Source organism: Thamnophis sirtalis, unplaced genomic scaffold, assembly GCF_051295495.1.
Source record: "Thamnophis sirtalis isolate CommonGarterSnake01/CBP01778 unplaced genomic scaffold, rThaSir2_p1.2 scaffold_3, whole genome shotgun sequence".
NCBI lineage: Eukaryota > Metazoa > Chordata > Lepidosauria > Squamata > Natricidae > Thamnophis > Thamnophis sirtalis.
The window spans coordinates 66,860,804-66,888,137 of record NW_028261383.1 but is presented as its reverse complement, the minus strand read 5'-3'; the positions used below and the strand labels follow the sequence as shown (position 1 = coordinate 66,888,137).

The following is a 27,334-nucleotide window of genomic DNA, read 5'->3' as shown; positions in this document are numbered from 1 at the left end:
CTATTCTGTATTTTGAAACCTGTTTCTGGAAGATATTTGGATGAGAATAGTTATATTCAGTATGCTTTGGAGGTTCTTTCTTCCAAAGACATAACACTGGAAAAAAAGTTTTTCTGGGAAAATTCAAGGCAAATCTTGAACATTGTTATTAAAACAACCAGGAGAAATAGACAGATACAAGCCTGTGGACTAATTAGATATGTTTGCTGGGATCAGTACAGTTGTAGTCCAACCCACCATGGGAGCACCAAATTGTGGAACAGATAATAAAATAAATTGGATATTATGAAATAGACTCACCCTAGGTTTGCACTTAGTTCTCATTAAAGTGATAACTCTGTTTTCTTAACTACACTGCCTCTGATTTGTAGATGAGGCATACAAAAAAAGCCAAACCGTATATAAAAGTGACACTTTTTAGTTCTAAAATGGAGACAGAGTTTATGTTTATTTCATTATATGGGGATTGTTTTATGCCAAAGCATGAAATAACCTGTGTCCCAAATACCCACTAATAAGTTTAAAGTTATTTAATCCAGCTATACCTTTACCACCCCAGTGAGAACTAGGCTGCAGATACATTTGGATGTCTACTGGCATCAAGTGTCTTCTAGTGAATTGCTAAATGCCTATGGAGATTCTCATCCAGGTCATGGTTGTCCGAAGGTGCTTTTCAAGAGGCAACTGGAGTTTCTTGTTTTTAATTTGAAGAAAAAAAGAGGGTGGGGAGTACAAATGTGTGTGGAGACTTCTTGGCTGCAGGATGTTTTCTCTCCTGTGTCCCTTTACTATTGAAGACAGGCCAGGCTTTTGGGAATGAGCCTGTGTTGTCTGCCTCTCAAACTGAAGTGCAAATGGTTCCTGTAGTCTGCAGTTTTTCTGGAAATCCATTTACACCATTCATCCCAAAGTGCATAGCTAACTTGCACATGTTCACTACTCAGGTGACCCTGAGGACACAGATAAACCTCTAGACGGTCTTGTTGAAAGAAATGTTCTTCTGGCTTCAGTTCCAAGTGGGAGGAAAGGCACTGGAAATATGGAGGCTGCTTGGAAAGGTGGTTTAATGGTAGACAGGATCACCTGCTTTGAGTTCCTGAACAGAAAAGTTCAGTCAAGAATTTGTGTGAAGAAGAAAAGAGGAAGAAGAAGGAGCTTGCTGGGTTTTTATACTCTGTTCGGCCCCAACTCTCTGTTTCCTGTTCCTGTGTAAGAAATGTATTCTGATTGGATGTCAGACTCCCATGCAGGGGCAACTCTCTAGGCTGTGTTTTGAGTCCAACTTTGAGTTTCCAGATACCATGTAGTGAGTGGGGTAAAGGGCTAATACTATCATGCCTTAATCCCATCACCCTGGACCTGAAGGGGAGGGGTCTTTGTTATGTACAATAGACTGGCCCAGGCTTTTTAATGGCCCATTAACAAAGGTGGGAGCTATTAAGAGTGAGTCTGTTTCCTGCCTAAAAACATGTTTCCCCATTTCATATCCAGGGAAATATATTCTGCCTTTTCAATATTTCATTTTTTCTAGGAGAGGGGTGGGTGCTAACTTCCTACAGTTTCAACAACTCTCTAAAAGAATGCAAATGACCAGCTGTCTGCAAGGAATATAAATCCTTCCATTCCCCACATTCAAGTCAGAGCTGAAGAAACTTCTTGGATGAGAAGCGAAAACCTTCAAAATAAAAACAAGAAAGTCCAGTTGTCTCTAGAAAACCCATCTTTTGGACAACCATGACTTGGATAACTGAGACTCTCCATAGACATTTAGCTTTGCACTTTGGGATGAACACCCTTCGAATGGTGCAGGACTTTGAACGGATTTCAAGAAAAACTGCAGACTACAGGAACCATTTGTGCTTCAGTTTGAGGTGCAGACAACACAGACTCATCCCCAACAGCTTGCACCTGTCTTCCAACAGTGAAGGTACACAGGGCAGAAAACATCTGCGTCCAAGAAGGTGCTACATGCATTTTCCCCACTCAGGTGATCCTGGGAACATAGATAAACCTCTAAATGGCCTCAACAACTCTCTAAAAGAATGTACCGTAAATGAAGTCTGCAAGAAATATACATCCTTCCATTCTCCACCATCCAGTCAGAGCTGAAGAAGCTTCTTGGATGAGAATTGAAACATCTTCAAAGAAAAAACAAGAAAGTCCAATTGCCTCCTGAAAAAACACCTTTGGGATAGTGAATTGTTACAATACAACACTGGAAATTTTGTCATCTGCATATCAAATGAAGATGGTCTATCCTAATTTCACTCTATTGCCTGTCTACTATGAAATTTTGTTGTCATATTTCAAAATAGATGTTTTTATGTAATATCAGAATATCATAAAACTGGGCCTTATTGCTTTCTTCAAGCTACTTTTGTACTTTTGCTGATTTTTTCACTGGCAGTTCTTGTTCTACAAACTTGCTTACCAGTTGCACATAGACTGTTATCTTTGGAGGGAAGGTCTCTACTCAGCAAGTAAGGTAGAGGCACTTTTCTGCCATACTGAAGGACATGAGAAGGGATGTTACCTGTCCTGAGATGTTGGACTGTTACAATGTAAATTGCTCTAAGAATTAGCCAGCGAACTTCCTATCAGTTATATAATTTTCTAGGCATATTCTCATAACTGGGGCGGGAATTAACAGTGATGATATAGTTAATTACTGCATAACTGCAATAGGTGGATTGCCATCCCTGAAACCTATGTCATTCAGAATACCATAATTGTTCTGCAAAATCTAACTGATATGTTGTTTGTAACAGGGACAATGGATATAACTTGCAAGAAGCTGGATTCCTAAAATAGTGCCACTGACATGTTATTGGAATGTCCCAACAGAGAAGGATTAGAGGCTGGCCAAGTGACATTCTATTAAATCAGTGCTTGGGAAATGTCTATATTTCCTTGGCATCATTTTGTTAATGTGGAACTCTGTAGTAGCCATTTTGTGAAAGTTCTCATAATACATGAGAAATTTCAAATTTATCTGCCGTAAAAGACTGGGGACTTGAAGTACAGTATGCTAGCTCACATTCTCCTATATTAATCCAGAAGCAGGGAACGGGATGTCCATATACTCAGGTATGCCCAGAGATTATTCTTTCCAGGTCCCCTAACACTCCTGGTTTTTAAAAAAACCCAAAATATGCTGGTTTAATTCAAAGCAGAATAGCAGCTTCTAATTTCATTTTTTACAATTGACCCTAGACCAGTAGTGTCCAACCTTGGAACTTTAAGACCTGTGGATTGCAATATCCCAGAAATCTCCAACCAATTCTAGCAGTTGAAGTCTTAAAGTTGCCAAGGTCGGTCATCCCTGCCTAGACCCTACACTGACTCACAGAATACTTTCTTTGAAGCTATTCCTACTAGCCATCAAAAAGAGTAAAATAGGTTGAGGTGGCAAGCAGAAAACATCAGAGTCAGGAGTGTTTCTTTATAAGGAGACCCATAGCATCCTTTCAAAATTATTAATGGCTGCATAATATTTCCTGCCCCAAATGAAGCTGTCTGTCCATCTGTGTTCTTATTCTCTAAATGGCTCTCTATCAGAATTGCTTTTAAATAAATTAATGGAAGCATAACTTCATTTACTGACATTCACTATTTCTTTTATAATGATCTTTTTAAAGAGCTTTATAAATGGAAGTTGATGTTTTATTATTTTAGCAACAATACTAATGTGGGAAGAAAGATGTCCCTCGTTCATATCACTGGACATTTAATTTAATCCCCGTAGAGGTAGCAAAAGAAAAATCTACAGAATAGATGAAAAACTGTTATCCCAAGCCAAAAACTATATTGAGGGGTAAAAAAAAAGAGAGATCTTATTCCCATATGCATACTTGATCTTAAAAGCTTGGAGAGTTTCAGAGGCCCTTTTTGTAAATTTGCGACTTGCCTGAGGGTTGTGTGGGAGTGGAATACTGCAGGCTCTGAGATGGAGAAAAATGAGAAACATGTTAAAGATAAATGGAACAGTTCTTTAAACATTAGAAAGTAGATTGGTAATTAAGACCAGCTCTCCAAGTCCAAAACCACAAAAATTAAAAAGGGAAAATACTTCCAGAATGGCATATTACACATTACATTTTTTATATATATATATATATATAAAATTTTAAACAGAAATAAAAGCTGCAAGGAGCAAAGCATGATGAATAGGATTTAATTTTCTCATATGATTGGATATGATCCTCTGGTTGTGATTTAATGTTGGAGCTCTGGACTGGACCTGTCTCTCTGAAAACACATTAACACATTTTTTTGTGAGTCAGGCTACACTTTCTTTAAATATTTAAACTTAAATTGTTATACTGCATTGTAAATTAGTACAAATAGCAATAGCAATAGCAGTTAGACCTATATACCGCTTCATAGGGCTTTCAGCCCTCTCTAAGTGGTTTACAGAGTCAGCATATCGCCCCCACAGTCTGGGTCCTCATTTCACCCACCTCGGAAGGATGGAAGGCTGAGTCAACCTTGAGCCGGTGAGATTAGAACCGCTGAACTGCAGATAACAGTCAGCTGAAGTGGCCTGCAGTACTGCACCCTAACCACTACGCCACCTCGGCTCTTGTTGTAGAGGCAGTATGATCTAGTTTTAACAGCTCACCTTTGAGTCAACAATGAACTGAAGTACAACATGCTTGGGAAAGGCTCTTTACAACAGCTACATATATACTTGATCTGAATTAGATATTATACCATGCAGGAATCTATGGTACCTATAGACGGTGCTACTAAAATTCATGTTGTCATGATCTTTAATTGGGCAAAGTGCTGCATCATAGAGCAACAGTTTTTGAACTGAGGCTCTTTAGATGAGCTAATTTACAGAATGTGGCCTAAATCTGGGACCCATGACTCCTGAGGGAATGAAATTTGGGGAAAACTTTGGCTGCTTCAGTGCTACTGCTGCTGTGGTCATGTGGTCTTCGTTTTCAATGTTACATGACAGCCAGTCTCACAATCCCTTGCTCCCTCCCCACCGAGCAGCAGCCACTTACCCTTCCTGGGTAAGGGAAGGGAAAGGAAGAGAAGGGGGAATATTTCTGATACTCCCTGCTAGTTTCCCACAAGGAAAGTATAAAGCTGGCAGGAAGTGCAAAGTCGTTCCCATTCCCATTGCCTTTTTTTTTTTTTTTTTGCCCACACATGCTCATTCTGTTTAGGTTAGGCAATATCTCTAAAATGATGACCTAACAAAAGGCACAGATTGTCTGATTCAGATTAAAGAGGGGGTGGGCTGGAAATGCTTCAGAGCTCACACGAGGATTAATGTGGCAGTATAGACAGATCTTTAAAGCAGTTACATCTTCTCCTTGGGATCACCTGCCTGTTCTCTGTAGTATGATCCAGGAGAAAGATAGCTTTGATCTAAGTTATTGGTGTCAAGTACTACTTACGTCTGCCTACACCAGTGGTGGGTTGCTGACGGTACGCCCCGATATGGGCGTACCAGTGCCTGTTGGGAGCACCGGGTACCATTCTGGTGCTCCAAAGGGTCCATCTGCCTGCCCTCGTTCCTTACCTATATTTGAAGGAAACGGGCCTTCTGCGCACGCACGCGCAGCATACGATGCCTGCACGACACTCCGCCGAGCAGCTGGAGTGTCGCAGAGTATCGCAGGAGGTAAGGACTCATGTGCGCGTGCTGCTCACGTTCATGTGGTGGCCTCTGGGCTCCGTTGCACCGTATCAGTTGCAATGGGTTCCGGAACCTACCATTGGCCTACACACTCTTTTAAGTAGCTTCCTATTGAAAGCACTAATATGTGGTATAAGTCATCCTATCCAACCTAATTACCTCCATGTGTTAGACTCAGGGCCAAATAATTTTTTGTATGTCACAGCGTCACAAAGAAAAAGATGTACTTTATATCATTAGCATTTATGTAATTTAAGTAATTAACATTACTTGCATGGTGATATTATGGCAAACGTGATATTACTGCAGCTTCTCCTAAACTCCCAGTTTGATTGGGCTTTACTTCATGTAATCTGTAAATTAAGACTACATAAAAATAGATTTTAAATTAATTTACTTGATTTGTCCATAAAAAAAAACCTTGGAAGTTTCTGAGGATGGGACATCATTAGACTTCTTTATTTAGCTGCTTAATTTCAAAGTTTAAAAGCAAGATAACTGTATTTAGAGAAAAATGCAGGAATGTTTTGTATGAGAGAGAAAGAGAAAGAAAGCACCACTATATCATGTACCTTATTTAAGGAATCTCTTGGGTTATGAATTTGTGCATTTACTCCAAACATATATATGAATCATAATGTTTTTTGTCTTATAGCCTGCAACTAACTTTTATTTTAACTTTTACTTGCCTGCTGGTAAAGGTTACCAGTTTTAATTTCCTTTCAAAATTAAGCTTTCCAAGCAGTGCTGGGGTGGCACAGTGGTTAAAATGCAATACTGTGTGCTACTTCTGCTGACTGCCAGCTGCAATTTGATTCTCACCAGCTCAAGGTTGATTCAGACTTCCATCCTTCCAAGGCCGGTAAAATGAGGACCCAGATTGTTGGGAGCAATATGTTCACTCTGTAAACCGCTTAGAAGTGGTTACTGTAAACTGTGAAGCGGTATAGAAGACTGAGTGCTGAGTTAATAATATAACTGGAGTGGTACTTTCAGTCTTGGATTACTACAACTTGGGACCTAGGTTCAAATCCCATTTCAGCCATGTTTATTTTATAATCTATTTTTCAACACACTGCTTTTAGAACCTCTTAGACTAAATTCCCAGCATTTTCAGCCAAATAATCTTTGACTCTGGAAGTTGTGATGCAGGAATATATAATGGCCATGTCTGGTAACTAAACAAATTAGAGTGGAAAGAATGCACATGTATCTATTCTTCCTGTTGTCCAAATATCTTTTAAAATGAAGACATAATATAAAGAGAAAATTTTAAGTCTTAATTCTTTTTTTAAATTTCTTCTTTTTCTATTTAAGCTTCGAAATGCAATGGTGAATCGGAAAACAGGAAAATTCTCCATGGAAGTGAAGAAAACAGTGGACAAAGGGGTATTTTGTATAGGCAATTCTTTTCCAACAAAATGTAAAAATAAAATTATATACTCATGTTTATTACATGTAGATGAATTTTGAATGTTTGCATGTCTTTCTGTTATGCTACTATTAATCTTGCTCTAGATTACATGTTTGCCTTTTTTTAAATTCAAACCTGCCAAACTTTTCATATTAAGCTTTTCTCCCCCTCTCTTGTATCTAGAAGCGAGTGTTGGTGATGACAAATGACTACTATTATACAGATATCAAGGGGACCCCTTTCAGGTAAAGCACCTCACAATAAATGGAATATTTCATCGGGCTTATTGCAATCGCATTTCTACAGGCCTCATGAGCTCATTAAAAGCTCATCAGAAGAGGCTGACAATAAAACGATCCTTGAATGATGCTGAAAAGAGCAAGGGTAATAGCTTTCCAGTGTGCTTTTTCACATTTATTCAGAAACGGAAAATTTATGAAAGATAAATTGCCTGGCCATATCCCAGACCTGTCACTCAGAAGGCACTCCATTCTGTGCTCCGTTAAGAAACTTACTTCCTATCTCCAGCTAAGTTTTCCCTGCCATTAATGGAAACCTGCACGGTTATTTGTACAGGGCTAAAAGAAATGCATTTATATACATGCTGTAGATTAGGTGTGGCTAACAGAATATTACAAATACACACTTCTAGGACACTGGCACCTTCGTTATAAATCTATAGTCCCCATCACTATCTACAGGCGGTTCCTTTTGCCTCAGTCACACATACTCAAAGGCTCAGAGAGTCACGCACACACTCAGAAATGTTATTCATTTGTTATAAGCAATTACATGAAGCATAAACACATCTTGTACTCAAAAGAAGGAAGAATGACTGCAGTGTTTCACTAAAATGTTTCCCATCCACAAAATAATTAAACAATATCCAGACTAGTAACACTGATCCAATGATGCAACACTTAGTGAGCATAGATGCACTAGCAAATAAAATGATTAGAATTTATTTATACAGAGCTTAGTTCTACATATTCATGGAATGCCTGTTCCGGTAACTGAACCACAAATCAAATCCAAAGCACGACACAGTCCATATGCAGTTCTTTTCATAGTGTAATTCTGCCTTTAGTGAGCAGGCTGGAATTCATTTCTGGCTGCCACACTGACAGGCACCCAAGACTGTCTACTTGTAATAAACCAGCGCTGCTCAACGAAACATTAAAGCTCAAACATATGCACCAATCAGGGATTAGTCAGGTGGTAGGACTGATGCCAAGAGGACCATACTAACTTACACTGGAGACAAGACTACATTGTTTAGGCAAGGTCCATAAGAGGCCTCAGTAGCCCATCAGGTGAACTTAAGCCCAACATCTAAAACTCATTTCCGTAAGCTAAGTCATTTTGAAAACTTTCTGTATGAAGTAGTTGCTCAGAAAACTCAAGGTTCTTCTTTCAGTTCAAGCATGAATTCTCTTGATGCTTTTGGGCTATCTTCCCACAAGGCAGATGTTCATGAAATAGATGTGAGTCCAAATGCAGAAAACTGTTGAGTCTTCAGTGCAATTTCTTCTCTTTTCTCCTTTGTCAATTCTCCTCTGTCAAGTGTCTAACTTTCTCACATTGTCTTCGTTTGAAAGTAGTAGATGTGATTTAAAATTCCACGCATAACATTTGCAGCATATCTGCAGATTGAAGAATTTGCTGAACCTTACGTACATAAAATCGGTATCCAATTCACAAATTGGATCCGATTCCAAAATGAGAATAATGTGCTTTTACTCTATTGGTCTCTTCTAGTCACCTGCACTACAGGTAGTCCTCAACTTACAATGGTTGATTTAGTGACCATTCAAGGTTACGACAATGCTGAAAAAGTAACTTATGGTGGTTTTCTGCACTTACAACCGTTGCAGCATTCCCTTGGTCATATGATCAAAATTCAGATGCTTGGCAGCTGACTCATATTTATGACAGTTGGAGTGTCCCAGGTTCACATGATCCCATTTTGCGACAAGCAAAGTCGTTGGGGAATAGCAATAGCAATCGCAGTTAGACTTATAGACCGCTTCATAGGGCTTTCAGCCCTCTCTAAGTGGTTTACAGAGTCAACATATTGCCCCCAACAACAATCCGGGTCCTCATTTTACACCTCGGAAGGATGGAAGGCTGAGTCAACCCTGAGCCGGTGAGATTTGAACAGCCGAACTGCAGAACTGCAGTCAGCTGAAGTAGCCTGCAGTGCTGCATTTAATCACTGTGCCACTTCGGCTCTTAACAGATTCGGCAGATTCGCTTAACAACTGGGTTACTAACTTAACAGCAAAAGTCATTCACTTAACAACCGTGGCAAGAAAGTTTGTAAAACATGGCAAAACACATTTAGCAAGTGTGTCACTTAACAACAGTAATTCTGGGCTCAACTGTGGTCATAAATCGAAGACAACCTATACAGTTAAATCAGTACTTTCAAAAATGTAAGAAACATTTTAAAAATGCAACAGTTATCTCAACCCTCCATAGTGCTGCCCTTAGTATTTTATGGGAAAGAGCCCATGGCAATACTGTTCACATCACAACAATATTAAGCAAGGTTAACATATGTAACCAAGAAATTATGCCAAGTGTGTCATTAAGCTCCGATTTTCACATTGTTGGATTTCCTTGCTCTCAGCAGCTCTGCTAGCTCTTATACTATCAGTAAGGATTATTTTCCATACAGATGATTTTCATTTGTATGAAAACGGCCTCCTCCCCTAGGAAGCCTGTGGGCAGATTCTTCACTTGGCTCAACAACTCTAACCTTGGTGAGTGTTCATTTTCGCTTGCCAGAGAGAGCAGGGGTTATTGCACCCCTAATAAATATACACAGTCATTGCTGCTAGCACAACAAATATAAAATGGCATCAAAGTGGCTGGTTGGCCAAGACATGCAGCCACCAAGGTCTTAGAAACAAAACAGAATTGTTTCTAGAGCAGGAATTAAAACCTTAGGGAGTAATTATCTTTTCCTGTATTTTCTAGCTTTGTTTATGCCACAGTTTTTATGGTCTGCTTTTTGTTTATCTGCACAGTTTAGGTGTGGCTCTGTCTAAAGGACACGGCAAATATTTTTTCAGAGGGAACGTGACAATAGAAGAAGGTAATGCTTGATTGGCTCAATCAGATCCCTATAAACCATGTTATTGTGCTGATAATAAGGAGTTCTGGCTACACAAATTAATAAATTTGACATCTGTGTGCCTGAATATATATATATATATATTTGTGTGCAAATGGTAAAAATGCTTTCAGTGTGAGTATAATAATGTTTACATTTTCTTGGCAATAATAAGGGTTGTCCAGCTATCTTTTTCCAAAAAAAATCTGTTTGGCTTCTGAGTCTAGCATGCAGCCCCCAGATTTCCCATTACAATGGAGTCCATTTCAGGTTCCTTACTTTTTTCTTTCAGAATTGCACATAGATACTTTCTGACAAAAGCCTATGGTCGTGATGATGAACCTATGGCACACGTGTCAGAGATGACATGCAGAGCCTTCTCTGTGGGCATGAGTGTCATCACCAGCTGCTCTTTTGGTTTCCAGTGTACGCATGTGCGCTGGCCAACTGGTGTTTGGGTTTCTGGTGCTCCGACATGTGGATGCTGCGTGCATTCCAGTTTGGCCACTCAGTGCCAAAAAAGTTCACCATCACTGACCTATGGTGTCAATAATACTAGGGCTGAAGCATTGATTTGGTCCTTTAGACCAGGGGTGTCAAACTCAGGTTGTCACGGCAGCATCACATGACATATTGGGATTTTTTTCCCTTTGCTAAACTGAGTGTGGGCGTGGTCACGGCATGACACATCTGGCCCACGGGTCACGAGTTTAACAGCCCTGCTTTAGACAGCATTGCAAACTGAGAGGGAGAGCTTTCATTTTCTTGTGGTCATGCAGTTTTGAAATCTGCAGCACCTGAACTTAACCGGTGTATGCAAAAAATATTAGCTTGCATTCTGAGATGGAATAAAATGAATTGAACTCAAAACTGGAAAAATAGCAAACTGAGTGTTGGGGGGGGGGGTTCAAACTTGGGAGATTGTTTATCCCTAACTATTCAGTTAAAGCTAAGCAAGAGAAGATCATAAGTGCACAAAACGACAGAAGCTAGGCAGCTGTAAGACACCTGCATAATCTGCTGTTCCCTTGATTTTATGTGGCAATAGACGCTTCAATCTGTAAATAAAAGATAGGAGGACATTGGGAGGGAAAGTCACAAAAAGGCAAAGAGAAGATTGGAGTAGAAAGCTGCAATAGATGAATTAGAATTTCCTACATATTTGTGAGTCACTGATTGAAGTATAACTAGTTACCATCGTTCATTAAAGTATATTGAGGAGGTTTTGTTGCATTTTTTTTAAAAGGAGGAAAGCTTTTGACTTCTATGAATGTTACTCAAAGATTGAACTAGGACTGGTGTGTGCTCCAGAGTAACTCTCTATCATTTATTCTTCTTTCAGGATTACATGATTTAGAACAGCCTGATGTCTCTTTGGCAGATGAATGGTAAATCTGCATGCAATTGGCTTGTCATGCCCTTTCTGTCTGTACTTGGTGTTCCCGCTCCCACTTATGGAAAGACAAAGGGAGATCAGGCATACTAACATTTGTTACTGCTATTTTTAACCACACATTGTCTTCAGGTCATATTGCAACACAGACTTGCATCCGGAACACCGCCAAATGACTCAACTGAAGGCAATTAAAAACTATCTCACAGGGAAAGAGCCATTGCTTCCTTGTGAGTATATTTCTGATCACAATTGAATTCAGATGAACCTGGAAAGTTCCTCAAATAAATATATTGTGTTTGCATCTTTAAAAAGTATGTAGCATTTTTATTTTTAATGGACTAAGTCCGTGATGGTGAATCTATGGCACGTGTGCCACCTGTGGCACGTGGAACCATTTCAGAGGGCATGCAAAGCATTGCCCTGTCAACTCCAGCACACATGTGTGCGCCGGCCAGCTGATTTTTGACCGTTTTTCTCCCTCTGGAGAGAGAAAAATGGCCCAACGGGCAACCTGGAAATCCATTCCTGAACTTCCAGTTTCTGTGTTGTGCCGGTTTTCACACTCCCCAGGCTCCTAGAAAGCTTCTGGAGCCTGGGGAGGGCAAAAAACAAACCTACCGGGCCCATCAGAAATTGGAAAATTGGCGTTTCCAGCCTCTGGAGGGCCTCCGGGTGGCAGGGGAGGTCATTTTTGCCCTCCCCAGGCTCCAAGAAAGCTGTGTGCATATGCACGGGGCAGCAGGGGGGAGTCAGCAGTGGGCATGGTGCGGGGGGAATTAGATTGTGGGGGTGGGCACCCAAGCGCGTGCGATAATGCATGGAGATGTGCTGTCGGCACCCGAGGCGAAAAAGGTTTGCCATCACTGGACTAAGACATTGAAGATAAACAATATAGCTCCTGTATCTTTAAGCTGTGCCTGTCTTTGTCTATGGAGATTCTCAGTCAACCAGGTAATGGTTGTCCCACAGATGGTTTTTCAAAAGGTAACTGGACTTACTTTGTTTTTCCTTGAACGTCTTTTGCTTCTCATCCAAGAAGCTTCACTAAATGGTGGGGTGTATGTGTGTGTGTGGATGGATGGATGGATGGATTAGTCAGAACTGATGAAGCTTCTTGGATAACAAGCAGAACATCTTCAAGGAAGAACAAAGAAAGTCCAGTTGCCTTTTGAAAAACCACCTTTGAGACTGTACCTCTCTTCTTCAAGTCAACTATTAAGGGGAACAGAAGCCCAATTCTCTTTTTACCTGGCACACTTTGCTCTAAAATCTAGTATAGCATCACCCATGAAAGTAAGTCGTTAACTTCACTGTACAAGGTCACTGCCAGAAAGATTGACTATGTGGGTTCAAGTAGTTTAACTTCAAATTTTCCATATGCACAACACAAATAATAATAATGGCTAGCCTTTTGATGCAATCAAAAGGTAAATAATAAATAATTGATTGGCTTTTAAAGTAGGCAGTGGGATAGGGTGCAGTGGTATAGAACTTTCTAATGAGTATAATACCAGCAAGATGAATTATATACTAGTTTTGAAATTGAAAAGGCGATATTTGAAATTTAAGTTTTGATATGCAAAAGAGAGATAAAAACATTACTACCTTTCCCTATCTCAAAAATAAATAGGGACGTTGTCCTTCATTCCCAACTTTTTCTGAAATTAAGTTTTAAATAATAAACCTGGAAAATTCCTATCAATATCTGGTGAGGTCAGATTTAGTATCATGAGGAGATTCTGTACATGCTTTTCATGAATGTTTTAAAACCTTACAGGTGACAAAGAATTGATACAGGAAGTCTTATTTGATGCAGTTGTGAGTGCCCCAATTGAAGCTTATTGGACCAGCCTAGCACTAAATAAATCAGAGTGAGTGAACAGACTTTTTCCTCCTTCTTCTTGTATTAATTAATTTATTTGGATGTGAATATAACTTAGGACTGTATAAATTCTTTGTTCAGATGCTTCACTCATGATCAGAGAAGATTCAGGCACACAGGTGTAAAAGTGCCACAGGTAAATCCAGGGATTGACATGACAGTTTTGCCCACCACATATGCTGGTGAGATTCCACAATGAACATCCATGTGCATATCCCAAAGATCTTGGGAGGACCACTTTGTTGAGCTCCAGCCTTTCATGAGATGAAGCCAAGCATTTCATGAAAGATTGTGTAAGCTTCTTATTCAGATGTATACATTTATGTGTATCAAAAAGCAGTCCAGACAAAGTAATTGAACATTTATTCAGGAAATTTGTATAACTTCTTAGCTTAAAGCAAATAACTGTGGGCAGCTCACAAAACAAAACAATACACCAGATATATGGGATGTAGACAAACATTATAAATGTAAAAAATATCATATATATTAACAATTTTGCAAATATGCCATTAATTCTTTGTGACTAAGAAAACAAATATACCAAATCTCTGAACCAAAAATGGATTGATTTTTGGCTTATTCAGTAGCTGTTCTATCATCTCAGTATAGTCTGTGTGTGTGGGGGGAGAGAGAGCGGGAGATCCATATCCCATCATTTAATTATCCAGATAAAGACTTAAGGATTTGTAATCCATAAGTAGATTACATGTGGACCTTTTCTCTCCCTATGTTATTCTGAGATTTATGCTGCCCCATTGGAAACTTCACCCCTTGTTCATTCAGTAAATGATACATCCATGTCATTTGCAGAACGTAATACCCTTTCAGTCACACCTTCGTTTGGACATTGGGGGCACGTTTTAATTTTCATTAAAAGCTTAAGTTGATGACTGAATTTGGTAAACTGATTGCAGTTGCAGTCCTGGTTTCTACACATGTTTTGTGACCTTGAAATAGGCATAAACTGTTTACTTTGTAGAAATAGGATGCCTTCATGCTGTTGCTGCTTTTCAGAAATTCAGACAAGGGAGTAGAGGTTGCTTTCCTTGGAACTCGGACAGGCCTTTCTCGGATCAATCTTTTTGTTGGGCCGGAACAACTAACTAATCAGTAAGTACTAAAACTATGTATAGTAACTTACACGTACTGAAAAGAGGAAGGATGCTTACTGTGGGAAGACGCTCAACCTTTTCTCTCCCTCTAGTGGTAGTATCAGGAAAAAAAATCATAGGGTTAAATGAATTACAAATTAGGTGGGGTTAGCTGTCTTTTGCAATTCTTTGGAAACTAAATAATAATGGTAGTTCATATGAATTTCAAGAGATTCATAAAGGGAATGGGAGGGAGCCACCTGGAGCTAGTTCAGATTTCATGTTTCAGAACACAGCACACTAAATTTTCTGGAATAACTAGAAGCGTCATGAAAGTTACCACAGTGTAAATCTTGCATGTACATGTTTGCAGAGTGTACAAGGTTTAGAAGAGGCAAATAAAAAAAAAGGTTTTGCACTCTGCAAACCTCCCCAAAACGGCCTGTTTTTCGCGAAAACAGGCCTGTTTTTCCCCCCAAAAAAGGCATGAATAACCTTTAGGGGCAAAAATGAGCAAAAACAACCTATTTTTCACAAAAACAGGCCCGGTTTTCGTTTAAAAAAAGGCATGGATAGCCTTTATGAAGCTTATAGAGTGGTCCTGGGGGCTTGGGGGGTGAAATCGAGCAAAAAATGGGCTGTTTTCTGCTTATTTCTGCCCTCCTCAGGCCTCAGGAGCTCTCTGAAAGCCTCTTACAAGCTATGCACGGCCATTTTGGTGAAGGGGCAAAGTTTCGGGAGGCAAAAAATGTTGTATTCTGTGTATAAGATGCACCCAGATTTTCAGTCTCTTTTTTGAGGGAAAAGTCTTATACTCTGAAAAATATAGCATATATCACTTTTGTGAACAACTGTAGGGTTTTTCTTTCAAAATACTTCATATCCAAATCCTGGATTCTCAGGACTGGAACATTAAGTCCACCCGATATTTTATTTATTGAAATAACACACATGCAAAGTTATCTACAGAGGATAAATTAAATCCGATTTCATTAGCTTCTGCTGGAGCAAATCAGGTTTTGCAATACTTTTCAGTGTAGGAGTAACATGGTGCCACCCAAATCTGCTCCAGAGAATCCACAGGCAGAAGAAGGGGCATTTGATCCCTGGTGACATTGGATATACTGGAAGAAACACACACTGGATATTACCATACATTTTCTCTTGTGCGCTCTCCCTCCTTTTCCTCTCACTAAAGTGAAATTCTTGGAGTTTAGTTTCTGGAAACTGCCTGGTGCCTACTTCAAATTGCAAAAAGTCTAACCAACCAACAAAACAGCCCCTTTTTGCCCCCTGCTCTTGTTGTCTGAATTGATTATTGATTAAGAACAGGAATCCCTTTCAATGCCTATGCCTTTATTGTCCTTCTATTTGTATTTCCTGAAACAGAACAAAGGGAAGTAGCAGATGTGAAAGACACCTCCAACCCAAATGTCTTTTTTGCTGGGATTACGAAATCCTAGAAAGTGCAAAATGGCGTTTACCACCTTACTTACACTGAGGAGAAAATAAGCCAAACTTTACCATATCTGATTTATTTATTTAGGCAGCCAATATATATGGCCACCCATCAATCAAAAATAGCCCTGAGCAACAAACAAAAGAATAAAACACAATGTAGTTTTTTTTTAAAAAAAAGTACTGTCTTTCCTTGAAAGTAAGACAGGGTTTTATTTTCTTTTGACCCCCTTATTTCTGAGGGGTCTTCTTATTTTTGAGGTGCAGGAGGCGACAAGCGTGGTCACCTCATGGCTGCTGTTATATTGCAATATTTTCAGAGAGGGCTTATTTTAGCGCATGCGCTCAAAAGCCGGGTGAAGTTTATTATCCGGGGAGATCTTATTTTCAGGAAAACAGGGTAGGTAAGTTAGAGGATAAGTGAAAAATGAAATGAAAAAGAGCATTTTTTTTTATTTCTTTCTGTTTCAAGAGACTTTTTGACAGCTGAAGACAAGGAAAATATTTTTAATGCGGATCATTTCCCACTTTGGTATAGAAGAGCTGCTGAGCAGATTCCAGGAAGTTTTGTCTACTCCATTCCATTCAGTACAGGTTTGTTATGGAATTACATTTTATCTTGCTGCTAATTCTTAACCAAAATAAACTGGTTCAGTTTGGGACTTAATATCACTTTGCATGTCAAAACGTGACAGGGAATGACAATTTGATAGGGAGAACTTTATTGGTAACTCAACAGAGATGGTTTGCCACAGGTTTTTTTCGGTAGTGCCTTTCCTATGTACCACTCTAGCCTATATCCTTTGAATTTCCTTGGTCTTTCATCCATCTAAACCTGAACCTGCTTATTTGTTCAAGATCAGCCAAGGTCAATTAGGGATAACAAGTTGTATACAGAATTACTTTAAGTCTGTTTTTATTTCTCATGGAAGTACTTAGAAATGGTCAAATCTAAAGCAGAAAGAGAAACTTTACCCAATGTACATTATACATCGATTCCTCTGCATCCTTGTTTGGCTTTGGTGGGTTTTATTCAGATCCAAATAATGGCATCAGGAGAGAGGTGGAATCTGGAATACTGGCATCTGGAGAGACAAGGCCTAATTTTTCTCTCCCTTATGCAACCTTCTTTTTTCATGGAATAGGAAAGTTTTTCTTTCTCTCCTGCTCCATTTTTTCCCCAAAAATAAACAAAAAACTCTTGATAACTACAAAGGGAAACATTTCAAGAGGTTTATGGCCAGGTGATAAAGGAAAAGTTCTATATTAGCACCTACATTTTCTTTCATGTAATCATGTCCAACCTGCAACTCATGGACCACGTGTGATGCTGGACAGCTTGTAATGTGGTCCCACAAGATCATAAAAGTTTTAACATTATTATGTGATTTATGTACATTAACTATTATATATCTTTTTGCATAGAAAAGTTTTTTATTTAATGTTTCCAAGTTTCCAAGTTTAATAAAAATTTGTATGCCGCCCAGTCCCATTGGGACTCTGGGCGGCTCACAACAAGATAAAAAAACCATTTAAAATTTAAAAATAGAAAATACAATATTAAAATTCAAGATCATCCATTCCATCTTTATTTTATTTCATAACATTTAATCACTTGTATACTATTACATAGCCAACATCATATTGTATTATTAAATGTTTACATCAATTCAGATTATCATCAGCTCTCAAAAACAATTATTGTCTCTTTTGCTCTCCATACACCATATTTTATCTTATCCATCACTTTCTTCTCCCTCTCTCCTCCCGCTCCTTACCTCCTTTCTTCCCTCTGTCGTCCTTTTCTTCTCTGTTTCCCCTCTCTCCTTCTCCTCTCTCCCCTTTCCACTCTTCCTTTCTCTCCTCCTCTTCCTCCCTCGCCCCATCTCCTATCCCTCTTTCTTCCTTTATCTTTCTCCTCTACTTCACACTCTTCATCTCATTTACTTGGTGTATTTCAGCTTTTGAGCGAGCCCATTTTATGTTGATGGTATTTATAATTCCTTTTCAGTATACATATTTAATTTTGACATATATCTTCCTCCTTTTAAAAAAAACAGAGAACAAAAAAGTATACATATATAGTCATTATGCTTTTAAATCCACCCCACCCCCCGCCTATTTTTGGCCGAGATGTAGACCTGGTTACAATTCCCAGTTATTCTTATCATTGTATTTATATAAACTATATTATATATCTTATATGTGACCCAACACAATTCATACTCACTCAATGTGATCCAAGCAAACCAAAAGGTTGGACATCCATGCTTTAATGTAAAACAAGAAAAGAAAGGGATGAAAAATTAATATATCTATGAATTGAATATTTTAGAATTTTTTGCTTTAAAAAGGATAAGGAAAATAATGATTTTATGTATACTTAATAGAGGACTGGTGATATAATGTATAATGTTAAGAATGTATTATAATGATATCCTGTTGCTGATAAATAATTTTAATAAGGGAATAATTGAAAATTGGTATATATATGTAGTGACTATTTAGGACATTTTGTTGAAAAATGAAGGAATAAGACTTCTGTTTGAAAGTATGAAGTACAAGGATAATAACGAACATAAGTATATTTTCTGGGGAAAAATAATATTAATGGTAACTGAATATACATTGTAGAATGAAAGTGAGGTATTTAGTTATACTAGATGAAAAGTCTGACATGGTAAAAACTATTCGAGAATATCGACGTTAAAACACCTGTAACCAAACGACATGCTGTATGTTTTTTCTCTCTTTGTGTTTTTTTTCTTTGTTGTGTTTTTTTATTGTTGTGTGCATTAAATATATAAGTATATATATAACAGAGAGATATAAAGTGTGTGTGCGGGGGGAAATATAGTTAGGATAGATTAACACAGGTAAGGGAATAAGAAATGATATTAAACTATGTTTGGGTTGGCGGAAATACCATCCCAAGGAAACATAAACTGAGATTTAAAATAGATACACCAACAACAATAGAAAAAGAAAGGGAGAGAGGAGGAGGGAATGAAAGGATGATGCGGGAAAGAGGAAGGAGGTAAGGAGAGGAGGATGGAAAGGAGAGAAAGAGGAGGAGAGAGGGTAGAAAGGGGAAGAGGAAGAGCAGGAGTAGGAGAAAGGTATGGGAAGAAGGAAGGGGAAGGAGAAGAGGAAGGAGGAAAGTAGAGAAGGGAGGGAGGGAGAAGGGAAAGGAAAGGAGAATGTAAGGGAGAAAAGAGGAAAGAGAGAGGGTAGGAAGGGAAAGAGGAAGAGCAGTAGCAAAGGAGAGGTAAGGGAAGAAGGAAGGGGAAGGAGAGGAGGAAGGAAGAAAGTAGAGAAGGGAGAGAGGGTGGAAAGTAAAAGGTAAGGAGAGGAGGATGGAAAGGAGAGAAAGAGGAGGAAAGAGGGGATGAAGGGGAAGAGGAAGAGCAGGAGTAGGAGAAAGGTACAGGAAGAAGGAAGGGAAAGGAGAGAGGAAGGAAGAAAGTAGAGAAGGGAGGGAGGGAGAAAAGAAAGGGGAAATAAGGTGGTGTTATAACAGGAGGAAGGGATGGTAAACAAAGCAACCCAAACTGTATATTATAACTATTAAATGAAATAATAAATGTACAAGAATGATAAATGTTAAAATACCTGTAACCAAACGACATGCTGTATGTGATGATGGGTTTTTTCTCTTTGTGTGTGTGTGTGTGTTCTTTTTTGCTCTTTTTTTATTGTTGTGTGTATGTGTTGTTTATGTAATAAAAATAAAAAATTTAAAAAAAAAGAAAAGAAAGGGAGGCACGTATTACGTATCCAGTTTAATGTATCCAATCATAATACAAGATACATATAGCATCTCCCTATTCCTAACCTGCAGGTCACTGGCAGGTTGTGTTGTTTGAAACGGGGGGGGAAAATTGTCTATTTCCCCAGCTATGTGAGCCTTACTTAAATGTCTTAGAAGCTCGTGTCCAGATTAATGATAAAGCATGCCCCAACTTCAAAGAAACGGTGTGCCCCTAATTTATCATGTCAGACGCTGTTGTTAGGGACAATGCTATGGCTTTTGCTATACAGAGGGAGAATTTGGACCTGAATATCCATTCCTTTTCAATTTCTAGAAAAAGCAAACAAGAGCAATGTCGTAACAGCAAGTACAGCCATACAGCTGCTGGATGACCGAAAGTCACCTATGGTAGCAGGTAAAAGCACATCTTCATTTATATAACAATGCTTTAAATGGGATTTCTTGGTTCATAGGAATTCTCAGAGACTATTTTGGAAGAAAGTTCAGTAATTCACAGTTTTGGAACTTAACATTTGGAAGGTCTTTTTAAAACATTTGGTCCACAGTGAGAGAAGATATGTTAGGGAACCAACGAGATTGTAGTCATTATTATCAGTAAATATTGGCCTGGGAAACTCTACAGTATCTCAGGTATTTTCTCCTAGATAAAATGTTTGAATAAATTGATCCACCTTCATTTGGTCTAGTGGTTAAGACTAGAAAACTGGAGTTCTAGTTCTACCTTAGCTATGAAAGCCAACTGGGTGACCTTGGGCCAATCATTCACACTCTCTTTCAGCTGAACTCACCTCACAGGATTGTTATTGTTGTGGGACAAGGAGGAAAGTGTGTTGGATATGTTTGCTACCTTCCGTTATTTGTAATAATAATAAAGGTGAAATGATAAATAAATTAAATAAACAAATAAACAAATACATTTGGCATCTATTTGTTGAATTTTTAAAATTTACAGATTGTTTATTTAAATTGGGGGTGGGGTATGATGGCTCATTTGTTAAAGATGCTGAGCTTGTCACTGGAAAGCTGAAATCTGGGTTCAAGACCTGAGTGCCATGTGACAGGGTGAGCTGCTACTACTTGTCCCAGTTCCTGCCAACCCACTTCAAAAGCATGCAAATATCAGTAGATAATTGGATAGGATAGGGTAGGGTAGGATAGGATAGAATAGGATAGGATAGGATAGGATAGTGTTGTGGCCCAGCAGGAGCCGTTGGAACTGCCACCAGATTCCGACAGCGAGGGGCCCTATGAGTTGGCTCTGGAGGATGTGGAGGACTCTGGACAGGGTTCCGACTCCGAGCAGGGCACAGAAAGGCTAGTTGGCCACCAGGAGGTGCCTGAGCCTTGGACCAGTGGGGAGGAGACAAGGGAGTGTGATCCGGCCATCAGCAGTGGGGAGGAGCCAAGGGAGTTGTTCCTGAATGCCCGGCACCGGACAGCTATTAGGCGTAAAGAACAGTTGCACAGTTACAGGAGGCAATTGCACTCAGCTGGTGGTAATTAGGCTCCTCTCAAGACTATAAAAGGAATGCTTGTGCACATGCCCCTTTTGCAGGAGTCAACGCATTAACTAATGTTGGAGAACTGTAGTGTTAGCTTGGCAGGCTGGATTGCTGCCAAGGCTTGTCTGTGCTGGATTGCTGCCAAAGCTTGTCTGTGCTGGTTTGCTGCCAAGGACCTGTCTGTCTGTTAATAAATTCCGTAAAGTATCTTTGGCTCGGCGTGCTTTGGTGTGGGACGAGGGGGGTCAGGATAGAATAGAATTTTTTATTGGCCAAGTGTGGTTGGACACACAAGGAATTTGTCTGTGGTGCATATGCTCTCAGTGTACATAAAGAAAAATAAAATACATTCATAAAGAATCATAAGATAAAGAAACATAAGATACAACACTTAGTGATAGTCATAGGTTGCTAATAAGCAATCAAATTATACTAGGAATCAAATAAAACAATATAAATTTTAAAGATACAAGCAACATGGTTATAGTCATAAGTGGGAAGATATAGGTACTAGGAAGGAAGAGAAGAATAATAGTAATACAGTTTTAGTAAATAATTTGACAGTGTAATAATTTGACAAGGTACCATTTTGATGGGAAGGTAGCATTCCAGATGCCTTGGCGTATAGTCGTTCTGGCCACATGAATTACTGAAATGTACTGGGCAACCTTGGCTCCCTCGGCTAAGAAATGGAGATGAGTGCTGTCCCCTAGAGTCAGACACAACTGGACTGAGGAAACCTTTACTTTTATTTAAATCAATTTCTAGACTATATATAAGGATAATAGTAATATAATATTAATACAATAAAAGAAAAAAATAGTTAATTATATAAAAGATAAATTTATTCGTTTATCAAACTCATCTATTTTGGTACTCCACAAACTGTTCATTTTCCAAGGATCCTCTAGAAATGCCAAGACTGCCAATCTATTTTGGGCAGTCATGAGAAAAAGAGTCACTTTTATCACAGCAGCAAGCAGGCCTTCAGTTGTGCTACATCCTCTCATCCCTAGGTAGAGGAGGCATTCTCTGCTCACCTGGGTTGATGGCCAAAAGGCAGTCTTGCAGGTCCCCAGGCCCAAACTATTTAGATCTTTATAGGTGATAACCAGCACCTTGAATTGCAATTGGAGACAAAGCAGTAGTCAATGCAACTACTTTGCAGTGATGTATATTGAAATTTTCAGTAAGCATATGGACTACTGCATTTTATACCAGTTGAAGATCCACATAGTCTTCAAGGGCAGCCTCATGTAAACTGAATTATAGCAATTTATATGAGAGAAATAAATGAATATGTGATCATCCTTAAGGGATCACATTCCTATCCACAACTGGCACATTAACTGGATAATGGATCTCCTCGCCACAGCGCCTTTACTTCCAAGAGAATATCTATGTCCAGGCAGCCCCATACCTTGTCTTTTCAGAAGACAACTATTATTAAAAGTCAGATTTTATACTGTCCCAGAGTTAACAGTCTTCTAAATTAATAGCACTCCCCTCCTGTGGCTTGGATTATTTCTCCCCATGTAGACCTGACAGTCTCCATGAGCCAGGCCAGGATTTACACCATATCTCTTCCAAGGTGGAACTACATTGAAAATATTTCACCCCAAATTGTTGGTGACTTTCCATGTTAGCTGAAGTAATATAAACATCGCAATGTATGCAGTTGGATGACCAGTGCTATAAAAAAGGAATGTTACTTTTTTAGTGTATTATTTGTTCATTAAAATGAGATGCTTGAATCAATGTAATTGATTTAGCTAAGCATATACAGAGAGAGATTAATGGGGGAAAAAACTTTAATCTGCACACTTTCCTCTTTCTTTCCATTATTCCCAATTATTATATTCAAAGTTTGTACTTTTCTTTTAAGGTCTTTTGCTTGACGATTACTAATTATTGCTTACATCTGTTTAAATAGTTGCATCTTTATCTTTGTTCAGCCTCTTGTTGCTCCTTTTTTAGAAATGTCTTCTAAATTTGCCTTGCTTTGCAATATGCAAATGCAAGGGAGCCATTACTGCTTAGTTAAACTTCTGTTATACTGCTGCATATTCTCCACTTTTATATTCCCATTCTGATGTTGTCGACAAGGTTTCACTTTTCCAATGTTGTGCCAAATTGGTTCTTGCCGATATCAGCATGTATCTCAGTGAATTATGGTACTTCTTGTTTATACTCTCTGGAATTATTCCTAATAAAAATCTCTGTGGTTGCAATTCAAATTCATTTTAATTTTTTTTTAAAAAAATGCATTTCCTTCCAATGGTTTTGGGTTTCTTTACAAAAACACCATATAAAACAGCATTTCTAGCATTTGTTATTTTATGACTTGTCCAGCCTGGTAATCACTGAAAGAATTATATACTGTCTATAAAACATCTTGTACCAATTTTCTATCACATTGTAGCTTAGGGTGAATTTTCTGATTCCCACCCATAGCTATTCCTATTGTTTCATTAGAATTCTTTCTTTGAAATGTTGCAGGCATTTTATCATGTAGTTTTTAATTTGTTCTGCTTCCTTATCATATTTCAATAACAAGTTATAGATGCACCCCAATAAATAATCCTGGTTTTGTTTAAGTGTTTCAAATTCTTTCTCTAGGATAGCCTTTCTTATGATCACACTTAGTTTTTTCCAGTAATTTGCAAGTGCTTAACTATGTTAAGTTCCTTTCGTCATTGGGCAAATCTTATTTATTTAGCCATCCTGTTTTCTGGATCTAAATGTACATATGTGATTAAATACTTCTTGCAATACAATACTTTATCCTTAAAGTAAAAAGCATTTGACAGGGATGTGAATGATGACATTGTTGATCTTAATCTAATTTCACTGGATTCAAAAATTTTAACAGTGTTTGTCTTATGCTATTTTTTTCTTTCCATTCAGTCAGGTTCAATTTTTGGAGACTGCTTGGTAAAGTCCCTGCAGTTTTCTTGGTGAGCGTTTTTTATAAGTGGTTGCCCATATCTCTTTCTTAAGGTTGAGAAAAAATGACTACTCCAAGGTGACCAGCCAGCTTGGTGCCTAAGGTGGGACTAGAAACTTAGAGTCACCTGGTTTCCTACTTAATACCTTAACCACTACACCAAATTGGCTCTCTTCTTTTCTATATTAGTTTAACAGAGTTGGAAAGGACCTTGTAGGTCATCTAGTCCAACCCCCTGCCCAAGCAGGAGACCCTACACCATTTCTGACAAATGGCAGTTCAACCTCTTCTTGAAAGCCTCCAGTGATGAAGTTCCACAACTTCCAAAGGCAAGCTGTTCCATTGGTTGATTGTTCTCACTGTTAGAAAATTTTCTCCTTATTTCTAGGGTGAATCTCTCCTTGATCAGTTTCCATCCATTATTCCTTGTATGGCCTTCAGGTGCTTTGGAAAATAGCTTGATACCTTTCTCTCTGTGGCAGCCTCTCAATATTGGAACACTGCTATCACGTCTCCCCTGGTCTTTCTCTTCACTAGACTAGCCATGCCCAGTTCCTATAATCTGTAACCTGCAACATATTATATGTCCCTTCAAAAACTTTTGTTCTTTTCTTTCTTGACACCATAAATACCCACGTATGAGTCCATTACCTAAATCAATTTCTCCTAGAATTTATGTTTTGCTATTAGAATTCCATTCCATTATCCATAACACACAATTTGCTTAACAATATAGTTTAAAATTAGGAAGAGCATATACACCACTTTCTTTTGAGTCTTATAAATCTTGTTTAATGTTTAATAAATTTATATGCCGCCCAATCCTGAAGGACTCCGGGCGGCTTACATTAAAAAACAATTTAAAAGAATGCTAAAAGATTTAAAAAATAAAGAGACAAAGCAGTTAAAAAGACACAACATGCACTCAACCTTAGTGGGGCTGGACCTCATTCAAGAGATCAACAGGTCAATCTTATTCTCATTTCCCCCCATTCTTGCTACTAATGGTCTTGTGCCAATCTGCAAGGTTTGGTTTGAGATGGATAGTGGTGCCATTTAAAATAAAACGCTCATCATGATTAGTATATTCATTTTTATTATTGCAGTAAGTCCCAGTTAAGAGAGTTTTAAATTCTTCCACTTTTGAGATATTGTTTTACTTCTTTCCATAATTTGCTATAATTATTTTAAAATATATCTTTACTTCATCATATCAAATAACTTCAAGTATTTCATGGGTCTTAGGGGATCTCATCGCCGAGGTTGTTTTTTTTTTTTAATCAAGTCAATTTCTCCAGAAATTAAATACCTTGTTATTATCTTCATTTTCTTTTCATTAACTTTATATCCAGAACCAAAGCCAAAATCATTAAGTATTTTATTAACTGCCTTATAGACCTTTGTGGATTCATAATTGTTAGTGTTACATTATCTACTGTAATGATTTGTAAGAAATACTTTGAGAGACATGCTGCCCAAGGAACCATCAGATAAGAGGAGTAGGTACAACTCCATAATGGGCAGAGAAAAAACTCAGAAAGAACTTTCCCTAGCTTCTCAAGCTGTTAAGGAGAATAGCAGGAGATTTATTTTTTTAGACGTGCAAGATTCTATTAATAGACTTTTATCATGAAGTAGAATTGACTTATCTGATTGTATTTCCTGTCTGATTCCCTGGAAAGGCTTACATGTATATAACATTTCAATTTGTGTTTGTTTATGTTTTTGCATCTCATCCACCACGACTTTCAAAGCAATTATAGCAGTAAGTGAGAAAGTAGACAACTTTGTCTTGTTGTTTTTATATATTAAGAAGCTTGCAGATAGTGTTCTACTCAATATGATATTAGTGGTTGTCACTGATACATTCTTTCCATTCTAGTCTTTTCCTGGGTTCATTTTAATAGAAAAGTCTATTCCAAATTGACAGATGCTTTTTCCATATCTAAAAATATTACTACCACCTTCTTTTTAAAAATGATTGAATGTGTCCTAATGCCTTTACTGTAAATCCCATTCTTGGCTTTTAGCCTCCTCTTTAGAATGCAACCTGTTGCACCTTTATGCATGATTTTGGAAATGTACTTCTTCATGCATTCAGCTAATATTGTAGTGAACGCCTTATAATCAACATCAGTAAAGAAATTGGTCTGTACGACTGAGGTTTCTTCGGATAATTCACTTCTTTGTGTTATTAGAGTTCCAGTATATGTACATCTTCCCCCTGTCTTTGGTATTCTTTTTGTTACTTGGATTTCATTCAACCCAGGAGTCATTCTACCAGTTCTTCTTCTACCTTTTTGATATTCTTTATTGGCCTTTGGCCTCCTGAATTGTAATGGGCTTGCTTAATGTTTGCTTGTGTTCTTGAGTAATTCTTTTATTCTATGTCTTCAATGTATGTTTTCACGCCTTCTTTGTCTATTTTATATTAAGAATATACACTTGGTTGATCCAAAACAAGTATAGCCTGCACTTATGGGAAAACATTGAAAAGAGTCTGTCTGTCTGTCTGTCTGTCTGTCTGTCTGTCTGTATGTATGTATGTATGTATGTATAGATATATATATATATTTATTTGTTTGTTTGTTTTATTGGATTTATTTGCTGCCTATCTTGTAATAAACAACTCTGGACAGCTACACATACTATATACACATAGTCTCACACATTACCTCCCTGCCCTTTTTTTATTTGATATATCAAGAATTTATTTGAGTTCTCAAAACAGTTTTGTTTGACCTGTTTTATCTTTTAGAGTTCTTCATGTATGCAACATTTTTAATTTTGTTAAAGTGGGAAATCAGGCTTAGTGTTCTAAGTGTCTTAACTTTCACAACACAGATTATTTTTAGATATTTAAAGCAAATAGCCATAGATTGTATAAGACACAAACGACTGGTTCTGGGTGTTCATGAAAAACTGAACCTCAGCCTGAAAGGTTGTATGCAATTTTTTTTTCTCCTTCACTGAGTAATAATTACTACGTAATTTACAAAGTAGCATTGTTGCAGGGATGTTTAAGAGTATGTCGTGGTATGTAGACTTTAACTAACAGTGATACACTTAGTATACCTTTCAATGAGAACAAAAGT

The 27,334-nt window shown here is 38.2% G+C and overlaps 1 protein-coding gene across 2 annotated transcripts in view; it reads left to right on the top strand.

The window, feature by feature from the left end:
• CACNA2D3 (calcium voltage-gated channel auxiliary subunit alpha2delta 3) overlaps positions 1-27,334 on the top strand; it is a 573,108-nt gene that overhangs the window by 461,974 nt on the left and 83,800 nt on the right. For both annotated transcript variants that reach the window (XM_087709045.1, XM_087709046.1), the window contains 9 exons: positions 6,974-7,045; positions 7,254-7,315; positions 10,103-10,170; positions 11,531-11,576; positions 11,714-11,811; positions 13,362-13,455; positions 14,484-14,579; positions 16,491-16,612; positions 20,104-20,184. In XM_087709045.1, coding sequence (XP_087565171.1) covers positions 6,974-7,045; positions 7,254-7,315; positions 10,103-10,170; positions 11,531-11,576; positions 11,714-11,811; positions 13,362-13,455; positions 14,484-14,579; positions 16,491-16,612; positions 20,104-20,184 — 739 coding nt within the window. The remainder of the gene's footprint in view (positions 1-6,973; positions 7,046-7,253; positions 7,316-10,102; positions 10,171-11,530; positions 11,577-11,713; positions 11,812-13,361; positions 13,456-14,483; positions 14,580-16,490; positions 16,613-20,103; positions 20,185-27,334) is intronic.